This window comes from Rutidosis leptorrhynchoides, chromosome 6 (genome assembly GCF_046630445.1).
Source record: "Rutidosis leptorrhynchoides isolate AG116_Rl617_1_P2 chromosome 6, CSIRO_AGI_Rlap_v1, whole genome shotgun sequence".
In the NCBI taxonomy this organism is placed as follows: domain Eukaryota; kingdom Viridiplantae; phylum Streptophyta; class Magnoliopsida; order Asterales; family Asteraceae; genus Rutidosis; species Rutidosis leptorrhynchoides.
In genome coordinates this window covers 31,200,126-31,227,382 of record NC_092338.1, presented here as the reverse complement: position 1 = coordinate 31,227,382, position 27,257 = coordinate 31,200,126, and the positions used below count along the sequence as shown (strand labels likewise).

General features: G+C 32.0%; 1 protein-coding gene across 1 annotated transcript in view; it reads right to left on the bottom strand.

The window, feature by feature from the left end:
• Positions 1-3,065, bottom strand: part of LOC139853529 (photosystem II 10 kDa polypeptide, chloroplastic-like) — a 58,259-nt gene extending 55,194 nt beyond the window's left edge. The window contains exon 1 of the mRNA XM_071842920.1: positions 2,964-3,065. Within this exon, the coding sequence (XP_071699021.1) occupies positions 2,964-3,065 (102 nt within the window). The remainder of the gene's footprint in view (positions 1-2,963) is intronic.
• Positions 3,066-27,257: the final 24,192 nt, after the last annotated feature.

Below are 27,257 nucleotides of genomic sequence, written 5' to 3'. Positions count from 1 at the left end.
CACATCCTTTATATCTAATCCATATACCAACGACCAAAAACACCTACAAACAATTTCATTCTTCAATTTTATTTATCTAATTAATCTCTCTCAAGTTCTATCTTCAATTTCTAAGCGTTCTTCATAAATTCTATAAGTTCTAGTTTCATAAAATCAAGAATACTTCCAAGTTTGCTAGCTTACTTCCAATCTTGTAAAGTGATCATACAACCTCAAGAAATCTTTCTTATTTACAGTAAGATATATTTCTAATACAAGGTAATACTCATATTCAAACTTTGATTCAATTTCTATAACTATAACAATCTTATTACGAGTGGAAATCTTACTTGAACTTATTTTCGTGTCATGATTCTGCTTCAAGAACTTTCAAGCCATTCAAGGATCCTTTGAAGCTAGATCTATTCTTTTCATTTCCAGTAGGTTTATCCACAAAACCTGAGGTAGTAATGATGTTCATAACATCATTCGATTCATATATATAAAACTACCTTATTCGAAGGTTTAAACTTGAAATCACTAGAACATAGTTTAGTTAATTCTAAACTTGTTCGCAAACAATAGTTAATCCTTCTAACTTGACTTTTAAAATCAACTAAACACATGTTCTATATCTATATTATATGCTAACTTAATGATTTAAAACTGGAAAACACGAAAAACACCGTCGTAGTAACACCGCTGGCTGTTTTGGGTTAGTTAATTAAAACTATGATAAACTTTGATTTAAAAGTTGTTCTTCTGGGAAAATGATTTTTCTTATGAACATGAAACTATATCCAAAAATCATGGTTAAACTCAAAGTGGAAGTATGTTTTCCAAAATGGTCATCTAGACGTCGTTCTTTCGACTGAAATGACTACCTTTACAAAAATGACTTGTAACCTGTATTTATGACTATAAACTTATATTTTTTCTTTTTAGATTCATAAACTTAAGTTCAATATGAAACCATAGCAACTTGAAACACTCAAAACGGATTTAAAACGAAGAAGTTATGGGTAAAACAAGATTGGATATTTTTGCTTGTTGTAGCTACGTGAAAATTTGTAACAAATTTATATTAATCATATCCTAGCTAACTTATATTGTATTATACATGTATTCTAATATATTATGTAATCTTGGGATACCATAGACACGTATGCAAATGTTTTGACATATCATATCGACCCATGTATATATATTATTTGGAACAATCATAGACACTCTATATGCAATAATGTTGGAGTTAGCTATACAGGGTTGAGGTTGATTCCAAAAATATATATACTCTGATTTGTGATCTAGCCTGAGATGTGTATACACTGGATCATGGATTGATTCAAGATAATATATATCGATTTATTTCTGTACATCTAATTGTGGACAACTAGTTGTAGGTTACTAACGAGGATAGCTGACTTAATAAACTTAAAACATTAAAACGTATTAAAAATGTTGTAAATATATTTTGAACATACTTTGATATATATGTACATATTTGTTATAGGTTCGTGAATCGACCATTGGCCAAGTCTTACTTCCCGACGAAGTAAAAATCTGTGAAAGTGAGTTATAGTCTCACTTTTAAAATCTAATATTTTGGGATGAGAATACATGCAGTTTTATAAATGTTTTACGAAATAGACATAAGTAAATGAAACTACATTATATGGGTGAATGATCGAAGCCGAATATGCCCCTTTTGCTTGGTAGCCTAAGAATTAGTAAACCGATCTACTAATTGACGCGAATCCTAAAGATAGATATATTGGGCCTAACAAACCCCATCCAAAGTACCGGATGCTTTAGTACTTCGATGTTGTTTTTATCATGTCCGAAGGATTTCCCGGAATGATAGGGGATATTCTTATATGCATCTTGTTAATGTCGGTTACCAGGTGTTCACCATATGAATGATTTTTATCTCTATGTATGGGATGTATATTGAAATATGAAATCTTTTGATCTATTATTATGATTTGATAATGTATAGGTTAAACCTATAACTCACCAACATTTTTGTTGACGTTTTAAGCATGTTTATTCTCAGATGATTATTAAGAGCTTTCGCTGTTGCATACTAAAATAAGGACAAGATTTGGAGTCCATGCTTGTATGATATTATGTAAAAACTGCATTCAAGAAACTTATTTTTGATGTAATATATTCTTATTGTAAACCATTATGTAATGGTCGTGTGTAAACGGTATATTTTAGATTATCATTACTTGATAATCTACGTAATGCTTTTTAAACCTTTATAGATAAAATAAAGGTTATGGTTGTTTTAAAAATGAATGCAGTCTTTGAAAAACGTCTCATATAGAGGTCAAGACCTCGCGACGAAATCAATTAATATGGAACGTTTATAATCAATATGAACGGGACATTTCAGTGTCGAAATCGTATAAAGATTGAGTTTAAATTTGGTCGTAAATTTCCGGGTCGTCACAAAATCCATATCATCCCATTCTTCTTCATCGAACTTACTGCTAGAATCACTGCTGGGAACAAAGGTGGGTTTACCTTTCAATGCCTTGTGTAACCCGGACTGAATCAACACATCCTTGACTTGAACCTGCCATAAGCCAAAATTGATCCTCCCATCAAATTTCTCTACATCAAACCTCATTGGACTGAACTTCGACATCGTATCCGTATCCTATAAACAACACTTTCTCTGATTTTGCTCACGTTTCGACTGGCCGACAGATGTAGTGGAGTGGCGCACAGGATCAGTTAAATTGGAAAATTCAACACCCGGTCCACTACAAATTCTAGACACCACTTACTCCGAATCAGAAAAATATTGTTTAACCAGATACGCTATACGATTAATAGAACTCGTTTCTGATGTGGACGATCCACTCCCGTGGCAACCACAGAGCATACTCCGACTCCTATAACCGAGACCCCCGTCAAACCTGACGCTCTGATACCAGTTGTTGGGAAATTACAGCCTCACTAATTCCCAACACTTGAATCTTGAAAGAGGTTTTAGTAAGAGAAGGAAGGCCTTTAGCAGATGTATTCTGAAGCTTCAATGCACATGGCTTCAGGGATAATGAGGATGATGTCATTGTGGTTGCAGTGTCATAACCCGTCCTTAACCATAAGAACGAGTTAGATAACGTATGATTTCATTGCGAGGTATTGACCTCTATATGCGACATTTTTAAAAGAACAACTGCATTTATTTTACATTACAAACCATAACTCTTATGTTAATACAAGCTTTAGACAATATAAAGATGATTATCGTTTAGCGATAATCTTAGACTTACAAACTTTACATGTGATGATAACAATACGATTTCTAGTATATTTTACATTACAATTCCTCGGATATGCAGTTTTATTTTTGACACAAATATGCATACTCAAGATCTTGCTTAAATTCAACATGTTGCAGCGGAAACTTTTAGTTATCACCTGAGAATAGACATGTTTAAAACGTCAACATAAAGTTGGTGAGATATAGGTTTAATGCCGGCAGCGATATAAATATAGACCACAAGATTTCATATGTAAACATTTTAATAAAAATATTCTAAGTGGTTGAGCACTTGGTAACCATACTTAACATTTAATCACGTCGCATATTCCCTTTATTATGAAATCTTACTACACCGTACCAAGTGTAGTCACGAAACGAAGTACTGTGCAACCGTTGAATACTGGTCAGCCAGTCCGGTTGGGGTTGTCAGGCCCGATAGATCTATCAACAGGATTCGCGTTTACAATACCGCTGTAAATAGTAGTTACCAAGCTACAGGGAAGTATGCCAGTGGTACAACTCAACGTAGAATATATTTTTCAGTTACTTGTGTCCATAACGTAAAACATAAAATACATGTATTCTCATCCCGAAATACTTAGAGTTTAAAAGTGGGACTATATACTCACTTTTGCCTTGAAGATATATATATTTTGACTTGGTCTCCGGTTGATATCACGAACCTATCCATATATAGTTTATCAATATATTTCCATTTTAAACAATCGTCACATATATACTTTATTATACTTTTAATAGTTTTAATAATTTCTTAGTCCGTAGTTAGCAGTCCGATGTTAGTAATTCAATTTTAATGGTTCATATTTAGGTGTTTAATAAATAAAACCCCCATCGAAATAAATAAAACCCCATCGTATTTGTATTGGTCGGGATTAATCTTGACCCACGGTACTGGTGTTGTCAAATGACGTGTTGCGTACATAAAGTACCGGTGTTGTCAAATGACGTGTTGCGTACAATCATGGGATCTTATGATTAATCTTCTCGTATTGTTTACGGGTGGTCCTGAAATATATAAAATTAAATTATGAGTACATATATATAAAATATCATGTTATTTTAGAAAGATGTGATTCATTTAATTTTCTCCAATTATTTTCGTGGCTAAACTAGTTTTGGATATCCGATCTTGTTTTGGTCATAGTTTCTTCGTTACAACTCCGTTTTCGTTGGTTCAACTTGCCACTTCCTTGGATCGAGTTCTTCTTTAAGACTATGAACTGTAAATACCTTAGTTTGTATTCGAAATCACAGGTCATAGGTCAAACTTTGGTGAAACTTATGAAGTTAATCATTTTCCCTTATGTAAACAACATTAAATGATTATTTTTCTAAAAATACTTATACTTTGAGTTAAATCATGAAATTTTTATGTGTTATCATATTCATAGTAAATATCATTTTTCCAGAAAATAAACCTCCAATTCAAGGTTCAAAATAGTTTTTAATTATCCAACCCAAAACCGCCCCCGGTTGCACTCCGACGTCGTAAAAACAGTTTTTAAGGTGTTCTTTGAAAAACCAAGTTATACCTTGTTAAATTAGCATATATTTATGATATATTACATGTCTTGAAGTATTTTAAAAGTTAAGTTAGAAGGATCTATTTAGTTTGCAAACAAGTTTGAAAACATTCAAACTATGTTCTTGTTGTTAAAATTTTATACCATAAAATAAGATAGCTATATATATATGAATCGAATAAGGTTATGAACAAAGTTACTACCTCAAGTTACTTGGACAAGATTGCTGTAAAAGAGAAGTAAAAACCTAGAACCAAAAGAGTGATGGAGTTGAATGAAAGATTGGAAGTAAACTTGTGTTCTTGGAAGGATTCTTGAAGTGTTTTTGTAAGAGTTTTCTTATGATGATTAAGGCTTGTTTCTATGGCTAGATCTTCATGGTTTCTTGCTGAATTGATGAGGGTTTCTTATGGCTTTCAAGTAGGTGTGTTAGAGAGTAATTTGGAAGTGATAATGGTGAACTAGAATTGATATGGGGAAGGCCATATAAAACGTGAATGGGGGGGGGACATGGACAAGTTTTCCTTTTGTTATTTTGTATGACTTTCAATGCTAGCATCCAATTTCTAATTACCTTACACATAAGGCATGAACAAGGGCTGGTTGGTGGTGATTTGATGTGTATATACCAATAGTAAATACATATAGAAGCTAGGTATGATACGAGTACATATACTCTAGATATACGTATAGAAATCTTGTGAAAACGGAACGAGGATTCAAATATAGATATCTTTTGTGAATACACTTATATTGTTTTATGTATTTAAGTCCTTAAAAGTGATTAAATACATTACTTATACGATATATGTATAAACATTATAGGTCATAAGTATTTATGTCAAATAACGTTACGTATGGTTATCGTTTTGAAAACTTAAGTTAGTAGTTTCAAAATATACTTATAACTTATTGTTATTAATACAAAATGAGGTATTACAGCATTCTTAGATCATGTTAAATATGTATATATACATATATATACACAAACGTATAATTATCATATGTTATACAGTTCGTGATATCATCGGTCAACTAGACGGTCAAACGTTGTGTAAAACTCTTTTCAAAACATAATTCTCAAAAATTTGGATTGCTTATCATGTTGGTAAGTTTAATTTATGTAAATATTAATCTTATAAGTATAGATTGATCGAAAAAGTCCGGGTCATTACATGCAGCCATTTTCTTTTTTGTTTTTTGTTGATGCTAATTAAACAAGTTTCCTTGATGGAAGATGAAGATGTTGTGGCTGTTACTGTATTAAATCAACCGAAGATAATGAAACGTGAATGGGTGATTCCCATATTGACACGTGTCGGTTTGTATGTGGTTTATTTATTGATTTGACCCTATATGGAGGTTTTACCGGATTTGTTCACGGACCCCTACCCGGAACCACTGCCTGAATGAATGTGTTCCCAGATAACGTCAATCGGGTTCGGGTTTACCCCCGAACGTGTGTGTTACGTGCAAATGATGAGAATCATTGAAAGAAATGATCTACTGATGCCAAAAAGTCGCCGTTACAAAAATAAAATAAAAAAAATATCACCTTAATTTCATTTGATGTTTCTTTACCTGGAAAAATATAACCACAGTTGTGTTGTGGTGCTTAAAAGAGTGATACCAGTGGTATAGTATAGTTTGTGGACGCGTGGAACAATACCATTGGTTCTGGTCTTATGGTTATCACACATATTTGATTTGTAGTGTAATTGTACTTAGCTGTTTAATTGGTCCGGCCCGGCCCGCGCGATGCAGCGGGGGCTTTCGGCCGGCGTATTCATATTTAACGCAGTTTTATTTACAGAAGGGAAAACGGCCAATGTGTTATGCTTCGTTGTTGGTGTTGTCATCTTTGGTGTTTTTTAAAATCTGTCAGGTTCGAACGTAGGTAGTTTCATTTTGTTGATAAAATTATTTCGAGCCTGACGGTTTTGGTGAAAAAATTTAACTCGCGGCTAGCAGGAAGATACGGGCTGTCGTTGTGTTTAGCATTTTTTAAAAAGTGTCCGTTTCGAATGTAGTTAGTATCGTTTTGTTCATAAAATTATTTCGAGTCTGACGGTGCTGTCGGAAAAATTTAACTCGAGGCGAGCGGGAAGATACGGGCTGTCGTTGTGTTTAGCGTTTTTTAAAAAGTGTCCGTTTCGAACGTAGTTAGTTTCGTTTTGTTCAAAAAATATTTTGAGTTTAACGGAGTGTTTGGTGAAATTTAACTCGGAGCGAGGAGAAGGATACTGGCTGTCGAAAGGTTTGGGTGGAGTTTTTATTATAATTTAGGGAATTTACAATTTATTCCCCTGGGGTTTGGTGGGTTTTCTGTAAGTTGGGTAAAGGTGAGGGTGGAAAAGTGAAAAAGCAAAGTGTGAAAGGGGGGTATTCACTGTTGTCGTTTTTGTGTAGACCAAACGACCAAAAGCCTAACGGATTTTAGTATGTATAGGATAGATTATCCTGACAAATAATACAATAACATCACTAGTTGATTAGCTCCGATAATAATAACTACGGAAATTTCATTGTTCATTCTTTTACTTTTCAGTTTTGCCCTTACCTTTCTTTCCCTTTAATCATATCCATATACATTAAGGGCATAATAAAACTTAACCTTCTTGATCTTTTCAATTTATGGTAGTAGACAGTTAATTTGAGACATCCCAAAATAAAATACTGGACAATAAATTAAGGACGTAAGGAGTATTATTTTATTTTGAAAAGCCAAACTATTTTACTAAGACGTCAAAAAAATACAATCTCGAGAGTTAAATACAAAGATGCCGTTAATCTATGCACTAAACAAGCAGAACACCTCACACATATACACTATACAATCCTACATGCAAAGTCACCTATGATATGGATGAAGAGCTTGTACCCAAGGCATATAGACTTTGAAGAGGAGACGGTAATCTGATCCCGCTCTCACCTTAGAGATGCACGTAGGTCCGAAATCCAAATCAACCCGTCTATCTTTCGATTCCTCAATCTTCTCGTAATCCATTCATAACATTTAATTTGAATTTCATTGAGTGCCACTGGACCCCCCCGACTCCATGTATGAATAAAGTGGTAAAGGGGTAGTAATATAAAAAATCATATAGAATCAATGGATTCATGGTAAAATTCTTGTATGATGTAGTTTAGTACAATTTTTTGCTGATATAGGGATCAAATGCGAAGGCACCGGACTTTTGACGGGCCATCCCTTTTTTATGCGCCGTTTTCCCAAAGAAGCTCGTTCCACAACTTGTTTTTGAAAATTTTGGAATTACGATTCTTCCAAATAAGATACCAATATGACCACTCAACGTCTTGCCAAACGGAGTTGAAATTTGGGAAAGGTTCCCATGGAAGACATCGTTAATGCTAAGATTTGTAACCTATTGAAGCCCCACCATTTGTATGCCTTCTCTCAAATCAATACCACGTTTTTCGTATTCACATCTTACCAGCAATCTTCTAAGCTTTGATATCCATGTTAAGACTTCTAATTTTTTTGGCACCAAGTTGTTCCTTAAAGTTTGGTGATAAAAAATGTTGGTTTTCAAATACCTTTTCTTCAGTTAACTTTAATTTAGTTATTATGCAAAACATGCCATTTCCTGCAAAACATACTAGTATTTGGCAACAATTTACGCTTTGAATTCGGATTCGAGAAAATGTATTTGGCAAGCTACAAAATGGGAATGCTACTACAATCCATGAAAAAATCGTAACAACGACATATTTCGTAAATTAATTGGGTTGCCTCCACAATACTTAATAATATCAGAATTCAAAGCTTCCAATAGATCTCGAAAAGATTCAAGAAATCTTTTTTTTTTTTTTTTTGCTAAATCACAATGACTAATAAATCCGTGTTTTTATGTGCTTCCATCTAATACCAAAGTTGGAATCGGTTGATGATTCAATTATTTTTTATGTTGTAGTCTGCACCATAGCTTCTGTTAGTTTAGAATTTGTATACGTCGTCTTTGTCTTCGTTTGGTAGCGCTTCAATAGCTAAAATTGATGCTGTTAGCAATTATGTAACCTTGTACATGTGTGTGGGCTGATTCATAAATAAATGATGTTTTGCTTTTCAAAGGAGAAAAAAAATTATGCAACTACTCAAAATAGTTAAAAAGAAAATGCCACTAGTGAATGGGCAAAATCCATTTATATTTCATTCACGATGTTGATAAATTTGCTAAATTATTTTTTGCTAAATCAATTCACATTTCATTCATGATGTTGATAAATCTACCAAATAATTTTTTCAAAATCCACCTAAAAGAAAATAAATTACTAAATTTATCTAAAACGATAAAGAAGTCGAAATTTTCAATTTAGATTAGTAATATTAATAAAAACACCCACACAAACACACACATATATACATAAATGTATATGATATGATTCCAATCTAGAGAGAAGCAAGAAAAAAGAGAAAGATGAGGAAACAATGTGACTGAATGTTAATTAACATAAATCATATGCGTGATGAATATTAACTAATATATTATATCTCATTTACTGTTCATGGTTGGTGAAATCAGAGTACCCAATGCCTCTTAGATTATTTCTAACCCTAACTGTGACGTTAGAGACAAATTGTGCATTTTTGATGAAAAAAGTAGATTTTTGACGTTGATTAACTAAAAAAGTCAATTTTTATGTCATATATTTTTAGGGTGATTTGGTAAAATCTGGTGGAAAATTTGGTGGAAAAAATAAATTAAATAAATAGGTATAAAATATCTTGAATTATGATTTGGGGTTATTTGGTACACTGTAGTGCTTTTGAAAAGTAATTTAACAACCCTCGTAGTTTTCAAAATATTTCACAATACAAAGTAAGTGCCAATTTTTATATATATAAACCAATTTACTGCATTAGAAATTTACCACTTTATCATTTTTTTCGGCAATTCTACCATCTAAGATTTACGGAGTACATATTCTCCACATTATATATAAAAAATAAACATATACAGTACTAACTAAAAATCTTCAAGTTAATTATCAAATAAAAATTTTTATAAAGTAATTAGCTCATCAATCAATTTTGCGTAAATCAAATATATAAATTGCATTAAAAAAGATGGTTATAATATCATCGTGATTTATTTACCATAAGTATGCCTGATTAGTTTGTATATCAAATATGTTAATAAACATTATTGTAGATTCACATTGACCTAGATATGTTGAGTAACATAAAAAACGACATTACGAATGACACTTGCAAAAGAAATAAACGATTCTCTTGCATCAGAGACTTCTCTAACATGGTTTTTTTCTTCACCGGTCGGCTCCCGTCTACCTCGGGTTAATGTTTAATTAAATATATGTACGCGGGTTAAGAGGTATACCCACGATTTTCTCGAGAGTATCACAGATTCACAAGTCGATTTTACCAGCAACAACTTGATATATTCACGACCCGAACACGGCCCATCAACAACTAAAATTTTTACCCTCCCTGCACTCACGAGTGATTTTTTTTTAATTTACCAACTCATCACGAGCACGAATATCTACGAATCACTAATTTTTCTCTCCTTATTGTCTTCCCTAAACGACATGAACAGTTTGAACAACGTCTTGTGACTTTTCACGTACCAAGAAAATTAATTGACTAAACTAATGTATAAAAATAAAAGCTTTGAAATTATAGATTGTCATTTGCCTAACAGTTTCACTTTTTTTATTAAAAAAGTAAAGAACAATGTTGAAAAAAGCTACTGTAACACATAGTAGAACTTATGTAAATTAAAAAAATTTGTAGTTTGAGTGTGAGTTATACTTTATTGACGATGGCTACTAGGAGGATTGGAAAATAGATGATCGTTTGCTGCGTGTGGATTAATGGACCAAGTCTTTAGCTATTAATTTTATCTACTTTAATTAAAAAAGTAAAAACGAAAATAATAGTAAATGATAAATATTTTTTAAAACATCCCATTTTCTTAAATATGTTTTTAAATTACAAGCATCCGTTAAAAAACTCCAAATTTCACACTCAAAATCTATTTCGTCAATATGCCGACTAACTCTCATTTGTTTCAAAATCAAATGTCAGGTTAACCGGCGTCAGATTCCGTCACTTAAATTCAGCTCAACTGACGGAACCATCTAACACTCGGCTAGAATTGGTCTTAACTAGTTGTGGAGCCCTCGCTTCGTGCCGGAGGCTCCGTTTTGAATGCAAGTTAAAAAAAAGTCTTGATTTATTTTGTAATTTTTTTTTTTTTCGACATCTAACATTGAAGGGTTGTTCCTTTTGTGAAAGTTGCTTCTTTTAGCGTTAAAGTTAGTTGATCTATTTTGTAAAAAAGAATGTTTTTCGACATCTTTTGGTAGCATTGAAGGGTTGTTTCTTTTATCGTTGGAGACAAAAAAAATGTAGCGCAGTAGTGGCCTATGTGGGTCCTACTGTTTGAGCGCAGTGTACAAATCGATAAAGCGTGGTGGGTGTTATTATTCAATATTTTGGGTGTTAGTGATGGGATAAATAATAAGTTAGAATATAGGTATACAGTGGGGGTTCGATTTGTATTTTAATGAAAGTTAGGGGATTAGGTTTGTGAAAAACGAAAAATTAAATAGTACTATTCATAACAAATAAGACAAATTTTGTCTATTAGTTATATTGGTAATGGTAATACACTTTATTAGAATTTTCACAACACTACCTTGTCTGTAGCTAGATGTAAAAACATTATTTATAGGTCGCGCCTACAATTATTACTTTATTTTGGTTTTGGTTTCATGAAAGTTTTATTATCGGTTTAAGTGATTAATTGTTTTGGTGTTATTATATAACTTTTACAGTCAACTTTCATATCTTACTAAAATGACATGTGAAACTACGAGTTTGTTTAAATAAAACAGTTTAGTGATATATTTTAGGTATTAAGTGCATTTAAACGCTAAAGTCGTTTAGTTTAATGACCCGACGGATTCTGACTAAGGAACTTCTCGTTGTTTTTACAAACACATTGATGTATTTAACTTGGTCGGAATAAATGAACTACATTTATTCTCTCACCATTATCTTTCAATTTTCGTTACAATTACTATTTTCATTGTCACAAAAGTCTACATAGAACCTTTTATTGAGATGTGTATTTCGCATACATATATAACGTAATTAATCCCGTAAAAAGAAATCATAATTGAATTTGAATAATAATATAATAATAATTAATGAGAGTGAATTTTTTCTCGAAAAAACATGAAATAAATAAATAAGTAGATTTAATTTAATTACTCATTAATTTGATTAATGACATCACCTTAAGGACTTAAATTTTTTCTTTTTGATATTTTCTCAACAAAAAAAATAGTCTAGTAATGACATCATTATTATATAATTTTAATAGAAATTATAGGTAGATGCGTTTCTATATACTTTTGTGTCTAACGAGTTTGTACTCCGTTTAATATGTAAATATAATGGTAAAGAATGTTATGATTAAATCAAAAGATAAATAAAATATAAAATAAAATAATATAAAAAACATACTCGGTAACAATTAACACATTATTTTTTATAAAAATATTTATATTTATTAGTTAGGTAATCATTAAAGATAATGATTAAGTAACTACTCCGTATCATTTAACGGAGTGCTTTTTTACTACTACTAGGGGTAAAGCCCGTGCGTTGCACGGATTTGTCTTTTCATTTTAATATTTACGTATTCATTAGGTTGTTTGGGTACTACTAAGAGTGTTCAAATTATATATTCACATATAATCGTTCTGAAAAACATATAAATTTTGCTTATCATATAGTCATATTCTATCATTTATCATATACATTAATACCCAATGATTTGTGTCTTTTTGTTCAACCGTGAAATGTTGTTTGCATTAGTGTTAACTCAAATTTTTTATTTTATTAATAGTATAGTAAATAGTAATGTCTCTATATAAACTTGGAATAAAATTTTAGCAATAGGTGACGCAACCGATAAAAATAATATTTAAAAGAAATAAACAAAATAAAAATAAATTGTGTAGTTTAAGAGTTTTGTAGCACCTCTATTTTTTACATACAATGTTGCAAGTCTCCGTGCAAATGACATTTCTTGTGGATTTCTTCAACTCTTTATCCTTGTCTTCCTTCTGTCATGATTGTCATTCATTATTATTTCTAATCATCCACATAAACAATCATCCATAATCATCCATAGGTATATATAATGTATAATTGTATAATATATGATACATAATTAAAAATATATAAAGATAGACATACATATACATACATCATGTACAAATTGAAAATGAAACTCATTAATAGGATTTTTTTTGAAATATCAATTTAGAAAAAGGGTGAATCGTTTAATCGAATATAGACATCTTTTTGAGATATCAATGCAGTGAAAATGTATGGTTTTGATTGAATGTGAAGAAAGAATGATGAAGTTAACTATCACCTTATTGGAAAATTCTAAAAGTTACAATTGACAATCAAGCTATTTGAAAATGAAGGTTAAACTCAACTGTCAACCTATATTCATATATACACGTATAGTTATATCCGACTGAAATTCAAAACAATAAATAATTAATTATGGGAAGATATCATATTAGAGTGTTTACATAAGACTTTTTCATAATAGTAAGATAGAGATATGAACCTTTTGTCATTATGTTTAAGAAATTGAAGCGCATTTTTTTGTTTCGTGTGTGTGAGAGACAAACTGATGAGATAGTGTGACAATTGGAAGGTTTTGTTCACCATATGGGCACATGTCGTGCATAAAAGAAAATGTGCACATGGACAACCAAACCTAACACATTTCTTATTATGTAGTCTCTCACCGTAGTGTGAAACCTTATAAACACGATTATTATTTAACGTTATTAAATAAAATATATAAACCGAATCAACTACTTAGTTACTACAACGTAATAATCTAGCATGTATCATTGCATCAATTCATTTGCCGTTATTTAATGTTGGGAGTTAAAAAATGATGATCTTCATTTCATGGGTTTAAAGGTGTCATTGTTTATTGTTGTGAGTTATAAACTCATTAAAAATATATATATATATATATATATATATATATATATATATATATATATATATATATATATATATATATATATATATATATATATATATATATATATATATATTATTTTGTTACCTATTTTTTTTTATGGCCCTATTAATCGAGGCAACAACAGACGTCGATTTATTGGCGACTTGACTGCCGCTTCGTGGCTAAATTGAATTTCAGGCTTGATTTAAAACCCATGGAAATTTGATTCTTCCATTTTCATGGCGTCTTCTTTTTATTTATTTTTATCATGTATGTATTTATTTTATTCGCTGTATTTATTTATTTATTTCATTTTATTTAAAGTATTTTCTTTATTTATTTCTATTCTTATTTGTTTTTGTATTATTTTATTTTCTTCTACCTTTTGGGAGGAGGTCCTCCTGGAAGCAATCTCTTTACCCGTCGAATAGAAGGAGAGATGACTTTCCCTACTCTTGTGAGTGTTTCACTCGGGGTGGAGAAATGATTTCTCTTTATTCTAGGATAGATGAAGGATTGTCTACGTCTCACCTCCCCCGTACCCCATACATGTGGGATTGGGTATGTTGTTGTTGTTGTTGTATACTTTTTTTTTTTACCATTTTTTTTAATTTAGACTCTATGTTTATTTTTTCTTTTGTTATCATTCGTTAAATGTTGGAGTTTAAACCTTTATATTACCAACAGTTAATTTTGGAGTTTAAGACTTATATTTTACTTCAGAACTCAAAACAAAAATTTAGTAGTATTGTAAATTGATAACCAATACCTCTTATAAAGGTAAAAACTCATTATGTTAGCCGCTTGGGAATTAAAAGTCCTTTTTTACTACTCTTATATGGTCACATGACCTACTTGTAATTTGTAATATGTTTAGAAATAATCCTTTAATTTTATTGGATATCAAAAAAGAATAACTCCTATCATGGCTCAAACTTATAGCATTTAGTTTAGGGGATTTAAAGCGGATTTAAAGCTCTTGTTAATTAACTATACTCTTATAGTTAAACTTAGATTTATTAAATTGTTAATTGCTAATTAGATTCATTAAATGTTAATAATTCAGTTCTATAATACTTTTACTACATGTATTAATTAGATGTTAGAGGGGTTAATTCAAGTTTTTTACCATTACTTAATAGTGTGGTTAAAAGTCATAATTACTTCCTAGGACTCAATCTTAGGATGTAGGTAGATATTTAAGATATCACTTTTTTTTTTTTTTTTTTTTTTTAAATTCTGGATAATATTAGTAAATTATTATTGTATATGTATATACTATATTTTGATTTTTATTGACTCCCCCTTTCATAAATTGTGTTTACAATGCAATGATTCTCCCAATAATTCAGTGGAATATGAGGGACTTGTTCGCGAGAGCTTGGAACAAACTCTCAATCATTCTCATAGACGTGAAATTGTGGACACGGAATCGTTTGAGGTATGCTGTATGTGGGTACATATAGATCCAAGCATAGTAGGTATGCTGTATGTGGGTACATATAGATCCAAGCATAGGCTCTGATCGTAGTAGCAAGTTGGACAATGATTCAAGATAAAAATAATAATGCCATTAGATGGGCTTACAATTATTTACAACTTAGTTGACGCAGTGATATTATAATTTATCTCCACCAATTAAGTGTAATTAGCTGTTTACATCATTGTACCATTTTAATCAAAAAGTAAGCCGCCAGGATTTTGTGATATTAGAGATATGTTAATCCGAGGTTGGTCCACCTTTGTTTTATATTACTCCGTAGTAAATATCACATGATGATGAAATTGTTTTCAATGACACAATAGCAACCATCCATAATGATTGAACAATAAGTGTGTCTATAGTTATTAAACAAATCCAACGTAGTTAGTACTAACTAGATGAGAGTCGGGATGCGGGTTACTGCAGATAAAGTATCATGTATAGGGATTCCAATGGATCGGATATGGATCGGGTGAAGCCGTATCCATATCCATATCCATATCCATTTATTTTTTTTAGTTTTCATCCATCCATATCCATATCCGTCGGGTGAAGCGGGTTAATGGATAATTATCCATATCCGTATTTTTTTTTTTTTTTGAAAGGCAGCAAGTATATCGCCGGGACATTTTGTCCATTACACACATTCTACATACACAGATTGGTCCAAGATGCGAAGGTGGCAACTCAAGCCCAACCAATTTTACTCTCAGATACAAGCATCCGTTTAAATTTATCTTATTTTTAACAATTATAAGCGGTGGTTCATTATATACGATTAAAAGTAAAAAATTTTAATAGTTTATGCGACCGAAAGTCACTGTTTTACTAATATATATAACATAACAAATACTCAATAAATAGCCTATTAAATGTGTAAAGATATCGACATGTAAGTTGCTTATTTTTAGTTACATGGAATCACATTTAAACCGCCAAAGTACGATAAATACATTTAAATTAAACAAAACAAAATATAAGAATAAAGTTATATTTTTAGAAAAAAATATAACGAAAGATGAATATGAATATAATTAATGAAATATCACTACATAAATGATACTAATTTGAGTGATAAATTTATATATTTAGTTATTTCGGGTGGAAGCGGGTTTATCCATGGATGAAATTTTTAATCCATATCCATATCCATATCCATTTAGATCGTCCATATCCACGAATAATCAGGTGGATCGGATGAATATCCACTGGATCAGGTATCCATTGCCATCCCTAATCATGTACATTGACCTATCAATACGCTTACAAAATGGCTATAACATTAATACGGAGTAGTATATTGGTTTATAGCAAATTGGAAGCGCATTTTGAAATTTGAAGCCCATTGAAATGTTAGAGTTTGTGCTATTTATTCAACGGAAGAGTGTTCGTTGTTGTGAGTACTTTTTTGGCGTAAAAAATTTAAACAAGAACAAAAAAGGATTATTCAAATAATTATATATTTGATTATATAGTTAAAACTTAACAATACATCTGCACATGTAAACGAGAGATTATATATTTGATTAAATAGTTAAATTATAGGTGTTTTCAAACTATCTTTTGTTCAATCTTATTCTCCGTAAACATTTATATGTGATTCAACATACTCAAATGTAAAAATCCTTGTAAGTTAATGGTTCTCGCAGTTCTCGTCATTTTTGTTTTATTTTCGTTTGAACTTTTGAATATAGTATATATATATATACAATAACATTTTTTTTTATTTTCCTTTTCCATTTACTTCCAATAATTCGACCTATCCAGAAAAATTGTCGGCCTACGAATGTGGTTTCGATCCTTTCGGTGATACCAGAAGTCGTTTTGATATACGATTTTATCTTGTTTCTATTTTCTTTATTATCCCAGATCCGGAAGTCACATTTTCCTTTCCTTGGGCAGTACCTCTCATCAAGATTGATCCCTTCGATATAATCAAATCCTTTGATCTTTTTAAAATTTTAGACTATGAGTGGTTCTGTAACACTGACCATTTTTTTTAAACACAACGGAAGACTTATATTAAAATCACAACATTAAATACATCACAGCAGAAATTCACATAAATAAGTTTAAGTTTACACGACGGTGTTACTTATTACAAAATACATGTTACAAAAGTCCACATCAGAGTTCACACGTCAAACATGTCTTCAACACTAGCACCCGTCCAAACTAGCAGTACCTAAACCTACAAGGGTGGAAATGTGGGGGATTAGCATAACGCTAAGTGAATGGAATCTATCTAACAGATATCGCATAAGCACCACACATGCGAACAACATCACTAACATGCTAACAACCAACTAGCATACAACATAAAGACAATATGAGGATCGGCGGCTTGTACGGACACACGACACTTAGCTGATCGGGCTAGTGTCTACCGATAGTCCTTCCCTGTTGAATCAATACACAGACAACAGGAATGAACCCAACCTCCTCAGGCCTGGTTACGAGTCCTCATCCTCCTCCGGCCCGACTGGTGTCAAACACAGATGATGGCATCGGGCCGGGTTTGGGCCGGGTCTAGGTAATCCCAGTCCCAAACCCGATTCGAAAACCTCGTCCCAAACCTGGCGGGTCCCATTTACTTACTAACTATCGGGTTTCCGATTTTCTCCACGGGTATTCGGATCTCCGTTTACTTACTAACTATCGAATAAATCGATTTTTTCACGAGTATTTTTTTTTTTTTTTTTTTTTTTTTGAAAAGCCCTTTCACGAGTATCTGAATCAATCCCCCAGGAGAAAATGGAAGGTACTCTATAGCAGAAAGAAATATTTTATATAGTGCCAACATAAACACACAAAAGGACGTTTCGTAAATAACAATATCATCTATGATTGAAAATAGTTAATAATTGCATAACAGATGTACAGTTTATTTATTTGTTCATCATAGAACCATTGATTTTATGATGACTTATTATTACTCCATTTCGAACCATTCTCATATAATTACTGGTGCCTCAACAACGCACTGCTAAAAACTATTCCAGAACTCTAAACATAAATGATTAAACTGAAAATCAACCATAATGAAGTTCTTTATTTAGTTGCAGTTCATTTTTATTGAATAATAAATATAGATATATTTAAACTATTGGATCCATTTGTATTATATTAAATACCTTGTCCACAATTACTAACTTGTATTTGAACAAATAAAGTTTTATATATATATATATATATATATATATATATATATAAAATTTAAACGGGTCAGATATACGGGTACGGGTCTTTTTGCACATAATATCACATAATCACAGTAAGCATGCAATCATCTAACTATCATGGCAACCCTTATTTAAACATGGCAATATCACTAATTTAACGCATGGTAAAAGAATAAATCACAGTAGCATGACATGCTACTTAAACGCTATCCGAAGATAGACCCACTCACCGATTACCAGCTACAGCTCAGTTATCTTACTTCTGAGCTTCTTCCTTGTTCTTATCACCTGAGAACAACACAAACGAAGTCAATATACATATCTCAATCAATAGTATAATAAAATCATACTATAAACTAGGTCATAACATCATTTCATAAGTTCACAACATAACTCCATTCAATATCGTCAAACAAGTACGTGGAAAACGGGGCATACACGCCAAAACCTATTTTCATGCCCCAAAAACAGTTTGACCCATCTTCTTAAAAGTTTACCGTTGGAAAGTACTTTCCAATACGATTCTAACGATATTTGACTCATCAAAAACGGAGTTACGGTTTGAAAGTTATGACCAAAACAAATTTCTCAAATATAACACCCCGTTTTCCTCGTATATGTTCTAAGGTGCGTACGTAACCTTTCTAATGTTTAGCTTTAACCGCGATCGAATTTAATGGCCTAAACTGTGAAATTTGGGTGTGACCTAACTGATCATCGCGTTCCAGGCAACTATGTCGCGTCCCATGCCATCGCGAATCGCGATGGGTTTGAACAAAATGCGACGCCTAGAAACTAGTTGACCTGTTCGATTTGTCGCATTTCCTGTGGGTTTATCACGTTTGAGTCATCACGGAATGCTACAGGATGTAGCGAAACGTGACAGAGTCGCTGAATTGACTTTTTAACACGTTTTTGAGGGTATCTTTTGGGGTGTTTTGGTCTTTTCACTTGTGGACGGTTTGGAAAACCTAAAAGCCGATACAAGCTTATCCTAACCTCATTTAACACTCTTTCATCTACCCACATTCAATTTAGAGAGAGAGAATAGATTTTTAGTGAGAGAGAGCTCACTTTGGGGAAGAAGAAGGCCAAATCTCGCCCGAGTCCAAGTTTTAAAGTTTCCCTACATCTCTAGCTACGTCTTTATAGTGTTGGTAAGTTTTAACTCCGAGTTTTGAGTTCAATTTAATTTGTAGCTAGGGTTTGTTCATTTAAAGCTTGTAAGACCCATTTTGGGGTTAAATGGGCGATTTTGGGTGAACTTGATGTATGGAAACCCTAAGGTTTGTAATCTAGGGTTTAGCCTTGTGATTTGGAGTTTGTAAGGCTATTTGTGTTGTTAAATCACTAAGACACTTATGTATTAGTGAAAGTGTTGTTAGTGGGTTCAAGTTTGACTAAATGGCGGGTCATGACTTGAAAATGGGTCAAATGGATAATGGTTGACCTAGTTGGGCAAGATGGGTATGAAACACTCATATTTTGTGTTAGTTAGTGTTATTGGACTTTAATCACTAGCTTTTAGTGATTTATGATTGGTCTTGACTTTAAATGGGCAGTTTTGGAGAAAATGGGTCATTTAATGCAACTAAGTCGTTAAATGCACAAGAGTTAAGTGTTGGTGGTTAGCCCAACTAGTTTGTGTGTTGATTGTGTACTTAATGTATTAGGTACTTTGTTTTGAAGCTTGCGGAAGTGTTTAATCATCACCGAAGCGATAAGGTGAGTGGAATAATTATACATGTGTGTATGTAATGTATTTATTTGTGCAAAATGCGATGTGGGTTTTAAGTTCGGGTATGCGATACCACATCGTGTTGGCATGGGATGAGGGTTTAAAGTTCGGGCGTTCGATACCTCATCATCATGTGTGGCATGTGATATGGGTTTAAAGTTCAGGCGTTCGATACCATATCATATGTGTGCATGGGTGTGAAGTGTGGGTTTAAAGTTCGGGCGTTCGATACCACATTTCACGTGACGGGTGATGCATACTAGTGGCGTCTGCGTGGCTAACGGTTCATTCGGGAGAATCGTTCCCTTTGTATTTTGGTTAACCATGGTTATGTGTTGTAGTGTAGCATATTATATTTCGTGTTATATGCTATTGTTGTGCTAGCTCGTGTCATCGGGGATTTAGCTTTATACTTTGCGATGGTATGCTATTTAACATGCTAGCGTGTATGTGATAATTGTGTAAGTGATTGCAAGTAAGATTATATATGTATGTGTATAATTATTGCATTCACTAAGCGTTTTGCTTACCCCTCTCGTTGTTTACTTTTTAGGTACAAGTATGGAGAAGGGAAAAGGGGTTGCCGGGAATTAGATATTCCCTTGATGATTGTGTAGGCATAGCTTTTGAAGGACGACATATCGTTTTGGGTAGTTAAGCCCCAAACTATGCTCGAGTGTCGTTTGGTTTAAAACTATCATTTCGAGGTCGAACTTGTAACGTCTTTGTTTAAAGGCCTTCGTGCATATCATGTAACTTTAAACTTGTTGAATGTTTAAACGATTCGTATAAATCGGTCGATATAACAACCCGAAAATTTTCGACAAAATTTAAACCTAAGTTTTATGTAATTCCAACGATTTACGAACAATTATTTGAAAATAATTATGTATTAGTATCATTATTAATATTGTTTTAAACAAAATTATCATTAATTATTTTATATCATTTACAATCATTATTATTATCAGTATTATTAATATCATTAATATAATTACTAATATATTATTAACATCATCATTATTAATATAACTTATTATTAATAATATTATTATTATTAATACTATTATTGATATTATTATTGATACTTATCATTATCCTTATTACTATTTATTATTATCATTTGCAATTATCATTATCAGTATTGTCATTTAATATTATTATTATTATCATTTATTATATGATTTAAATTATTATTATTAGTATTATCATTACTAGTATTATTATTACTAGTATTATTATTATTATTGTTATACTTATTATTATTATTATTATTATTATTATTATTATTATTAATTATCATTATTAATAATATTAAAAGTATTATTATTGTAACGACCCGACAAAATCGTCATTGACGGCGCCGTTAACTTAGGTCCCGTTACGTGGTCATAGTCCCTAAATGAGACGCGTTTGACCAAAATTATGTCGCATTCATTTGAAACGTACAAGATTTACAAAGTTTAGTTTACCAAACGATTCAACAACAAGTTTAAGTTTACAAAAGTAGTAAAGTATAAATGAAATAACTTGCGACATAATATGAGTTGAAAACCACGGTTGCTATAAATAGCGTAAGTATGTATGCTTTAAGTTTGAATGTGACAACCCGGAAATTTTTGACCAAATTTAAACTTTATCTTTAAATGATTTAATGTTTTCGACACGATAAACAAAGTCTGTAATGTTGAGTCACGAAAGTTTTGGAACTATATTCATATAATCAATTATTCTTGACTGTTCTTGAAGATTCACGAATAATATATATATAACTTAATGTGCATATATATATATATATATATATATATATATATATATATATATATATATATATATATATATATATATATATATATATATATATATATATATATATATATATATATATATATGATTTCAAGTTATTTAGTAAAAGATAGTAACATTCGATTATTGATTCGATTGATATTTAGATAAGTTAACTAAAACGTTTAAGATGAACCAGTAAAACACTAATTTGCTATAGTATTTTTGAATTGCTACAGTACCCGAAAAGCTACAGTGTTTTCGAAAATCACTATTTGCGACAGTTAAAAAACTTTGCTACAGTAACTTTGCTACAGTAAACACTATTTCAAAATGAAAATGTATATATGTATATGTATATACTACGAGATGATGAGGATTTATAGAAGCAAATAACCAAAACACTTAATTTATTAAAGCTATACTTCGAGTGACATAGTTTATCAATGATTAAGTTTAATTTTTGATAAAGGCACACGTCGCGTAACGAAAAGTACTAGTATTCTAATCGTACGAAAATGCGTTCGAAAAACCGGAACCGGGACATAAGTCGAGTGACGACGTACGACTTATCGGAACAAAAGTTACAAGTCCACTACGCACGAGAATATAATATAATATATAATTAATTTATATAAATTATATATATTATATATAAATATAATAATATGTCGACGAACTACAAAACAATCGAGTGTGAGCTGGATCCATGAGCCATGCGATCGTATGGCTAGAGCCCATGAATCCCATGCGATCGCATGGGTAAAGTTGGTGGCTCAAGTACTATAAAATCGATCGAATTTGCGTTTTGTTCACTTCACTCTATTATATATTACTCCGTAAGTTATTTATTTATTTAAATTATTATTATTATTATTATTATTATTATTATTATTATTATTATTATTATTATTATTATTATTATTATTATTATTATTATTATTATTAAGATTAATATTATTATTAATCTTATTATTATTAGTATTATTAATTAGTAGTATACATAAAATACTACGACGAGGTTATGAGCGTGTCACTTTCAAAAATGGGTTTTCGAGCGTGATAGAGCTAAGGAAACTATGGGTTATAGCTATGGAGGTTATGGGTAATGTTTGTGGGTATTGTTCGCAAGTCAAACCTAGTGTTTATCATCTCTGTTGCGTCTACGTACTTTCCTACAATATTGAATCACAATATTGATACGTGAGCATTCATATCTTATCTTTTATATATTAATTGTGTATCCATGTCTAGTGCTCGAGTATATATATTTATGCATGCTTGTATGCTAAATTTTCTCGTTAAACAGTTTATGATGAATCACGAATTAAATACATATATTACTGATAAAAGGTATATGATATGCATGTTTTTGGAAAGCTGGCGAAAAATCAATAACTTTTCATTTAGAAATCGCGTAATTTCGATGAACGAATTAAAAGATATGGTCAACTGAATTATGATTGACGTTAATTGGAATTGCTTTTGAATCCGCAATTGATACTTAAACAACTTGTTTATAAGATTGATAAATTGGATTTTTTGAATACTACTAGCCGAGTAAATGAATCCTTATATAAGGCACGTCTCGTCTTGTTGAGCAATTGTCAAAACTGATTGTTTTATCATATTTTAAAGCCTTATAAAAACTATAGTTTAATTTTACAAGAATTGGGAAACTATGTGAAATGTTAAAATGTTTCGATTGACATGATCATTCAACTATAGTATTGAGTCAAATTGACTTTTTGAAACGACTTTTGATAACTTTTGTATGTCGGTCTCGAGCATTAGGATTGTGATACGCTATGACCTGACCTAGCTTGATAGACATTTATTGACCAACATATGTTCTCTAGGTTGAGATCTACGGTTATTTGGTATTTCGAGTTTCGGTCACATTTCGGTGAACAACTTTATGTGCTGCTAAGGTGAGTTTCATTTGCTCCCTTTTTAATTGCTTTTGCAATCTATATTTTTGGACTGAGAATACGTGCACTTTATTTTTAACGCAATGGATACAAGTACATACTAAATTCTACACCGAGTTTGAACCGAAAATCCCTTAGCTTTGGTAACTAGTAACTACCAGTTATAAGAACTGGTAGGCGTGAATAGTTATATATGGATCCATAGGGCTTGATATCCCCGTCCGAGCTAGAGCACTAGCCTTTTAACAGATGTATGCTATTTGAGAAGCGTACACGTTGGTTTGCGTGTATTATTAAGATGATTATACAAAGGGTACAAATTATATATACGTTAAGTTTAGTTACTAGGGTGCTCAATCTTGTAGAATATTTTGATAAACGTTTCTGGTTGAAACAACTGAAAACTTGTGATCCACCTTTATATACAGATTATGCGCAACATTAAAACTATGAACTCACCAACCTTTGTGTTGACACTTGTTAGCATGTTTATTCTCAGGTTCCCTAGAAGTCTTCCGCTGTTTGCTTATATGTTAGACAAGCTATGTGCATGGAGTCTTACATGGCATATTTTTTCAAGGAAACGTTGCATTCAGCAAATCATCACCATGTATCTTATTTTGACTGCATTGTCAACGGAAGTACTATTGTAAACTATTATTTACTGTGATTGTCTATATGTAGAAATCATCAGATGTCGAAAACCTTTGATTTAAATATTCATTTATGGTGTGCCTTTTCAAAAGAATGCAATGTTTACAAAAAGTATCATATAGAGGTCAAATACCTTTCAATGAAATCGATGAATGACGTATTCGTCCATATGGATTTGGAGCGATCGTCACATTGAATCCAAAGGTGCTATCACTAGCGTATGCATGTATACTTGACTCCAAGCAAGTAATCAAAGTGTGCGAAAGCATGTATCAAGTAGCCAAGTATGAACCTGAGAAAACATATAGAAAACTGTCAACGAAAAACGTTGGTGAAATCATAGGTGTATTTGTAAACGTTGTTTTAGAACCACAAGATTTTGTATTTCCATAACGTTGATTATCTAAATCGTTTGCATTTCAAAAGTATGTTCGCGAGCACCCAATTATCAAGACTTAACTTTCCTTCCATAGAACCCCATCACAATAGTGTTAGAACATACACTGTTTCTCGAAAATATATTCATCCGCACAACGGTAGCGAACTTTCCGAATGAGGGTTTGTCAAACCCGTATGGCCACGCAATATAAGTTCTCGCTTACACCCTGCAAGTGTAACTAATGATAATCGAATTGAGGATTTTTGTTCTAACTAGCTGTGGAATGTTTGTTTCCGTATTTGTGTTCAAAGTATAAAAGTATGTAGTATAAAACTGTATATGTTTCTCATCCCATGATTTAAAAGTATAAAAGTTGTTGAAAGATGGGACTATGATCTCACCACGGGTGCACGAGTATAAAAGTACTTCACAAAGTAAATGTGTGCATGAAAGTTGCTTAGCCTCGACCTAAACAATTAAGTCATATCAATTACCGGTCACAACACAAGGTTGGTCGTAATGTGTTCAATTAGTCCTATGGCTCGTTACGACTCGATTATTTAGCATGTGAATCAAGTTGTCAAGTTTCATGCAAGAATCAAGTATAAAAGAGGATTAGAATGATTGCATAAGTTTTTGGTTAAGTTTGACTAAAAGTCAAACTTGGTCAAAATCAAGTCAACGGGGTCGGGTCGGGTATCCGACACTTTTTCTAAGTTATAAAATCATATGTGAGCATGTTGGCCAAGTTTCATGTTAATCGGAGTTGCGAGTAAGCGGAAAGGAATTTGTGAAAACAAAACACAAAGTAACTTTGGCCTCGGAAGTGCGCGGTGCGCGCAGGTATGCGCGGCGTGCATTATAGCGTAGAACCAGGTCAGGTACCATTCCAAGGGTTAAGCATCTGCACCTTTACATATGTGCGGCGCACTCAAGGTTGCGCGGCGCGCTTTACTACATAAAAGATGCTGTTTGCTGAATTTGTTAAGTCTCGAACCAAAAATCACCAACTCACAAATAACGAACCGCAAACACTCAAAACACGTATCTTATATCGTTGGAAAGGTATTTTGACAAGGAATACAACTAAACACATATCATAAATCAAGTTAATCATTTACAACAACAACAAAACCTCGTCGAATGACCGTTATAAGTTCATCATTCAAGTTTCAAGTTCGCAAAACGCATTTCATGATTCGGGAACTTACTACACACATATAATATGCCGTTTCGTAGGTAATTACGCATACAATACAACTAAACACTTAAAAACAACATTGCAAAGCATTTAATGCATCGAATGTTTGTTTTAAGATCTATCAAACCCTAACCAAGAATCACAAAATCAATAATCATGTTAATGTAAGGTTTTCATGTCATCCAACATACCAAAACGAAACTAATGATGCTAGTAACACTTTTAACACATAAGGTTTATCCTCTAACAACATTTAATCAACCAAAATCAAGGATTAAACTAACCCATTTCAAGTGTTCATGCTAGTTACACCAAATAACAAGATCGAGCATACAAATCACATATTCATGTTAGACTCGAGCCATAGACACTAACTAACACCATTTCAAGTCTATAAAATGAATTTGAGAAATCTAGAGTTTTTAGAAACCTTACCTCAAGTAGTGAAATTTGTACCAAAACGTAGAGAATGAAGAGAGGATTCCAAAAGTATGATTCGTTTTATTGTAAGCTTCCTTGAAATGATTTAGATGATAATTTAGTGAAGAAGATGAAAAGGATGAAAGTTTGGAAGTAATATTTGAGAGAAAATGGAAAAGAAAAAGAGAAGAGAAATGAGTGGTGGGGAGGGAGGTGGTGACTAGTTCAACTAGTTGCCACTTTGGTCAAATGACAAGATTAGTCCCTCAAGTTTGTAGTCGGGTGCGGGAATTAACCGAATGAATTATTTTAAATACGCGAGAGTAAACGGAAGATGTTATAATCCGATAACGGAAATGTTAAGAACGTTAGTTAATGAAAGGTACGAATATGGATGACGAAAGGTATTAAAAAAAAAAAAATGACGGCGTTAAAATAATTTAACGGAAAAAGGCTGGATGTTACATTACCTACACCTTAAAAGAAATTTCGTCCCGAAATTTAGTTGAAAGTAGTAGTCGTTGTTTCTTCCTAGAGATCTTGCGTTGCCAATTCTACGAATAAGTGAAGGTACTTCCTTGGGCATTTCAACGAACTTTGACGGTCGGGATTTTACGTTGTTTTAAAG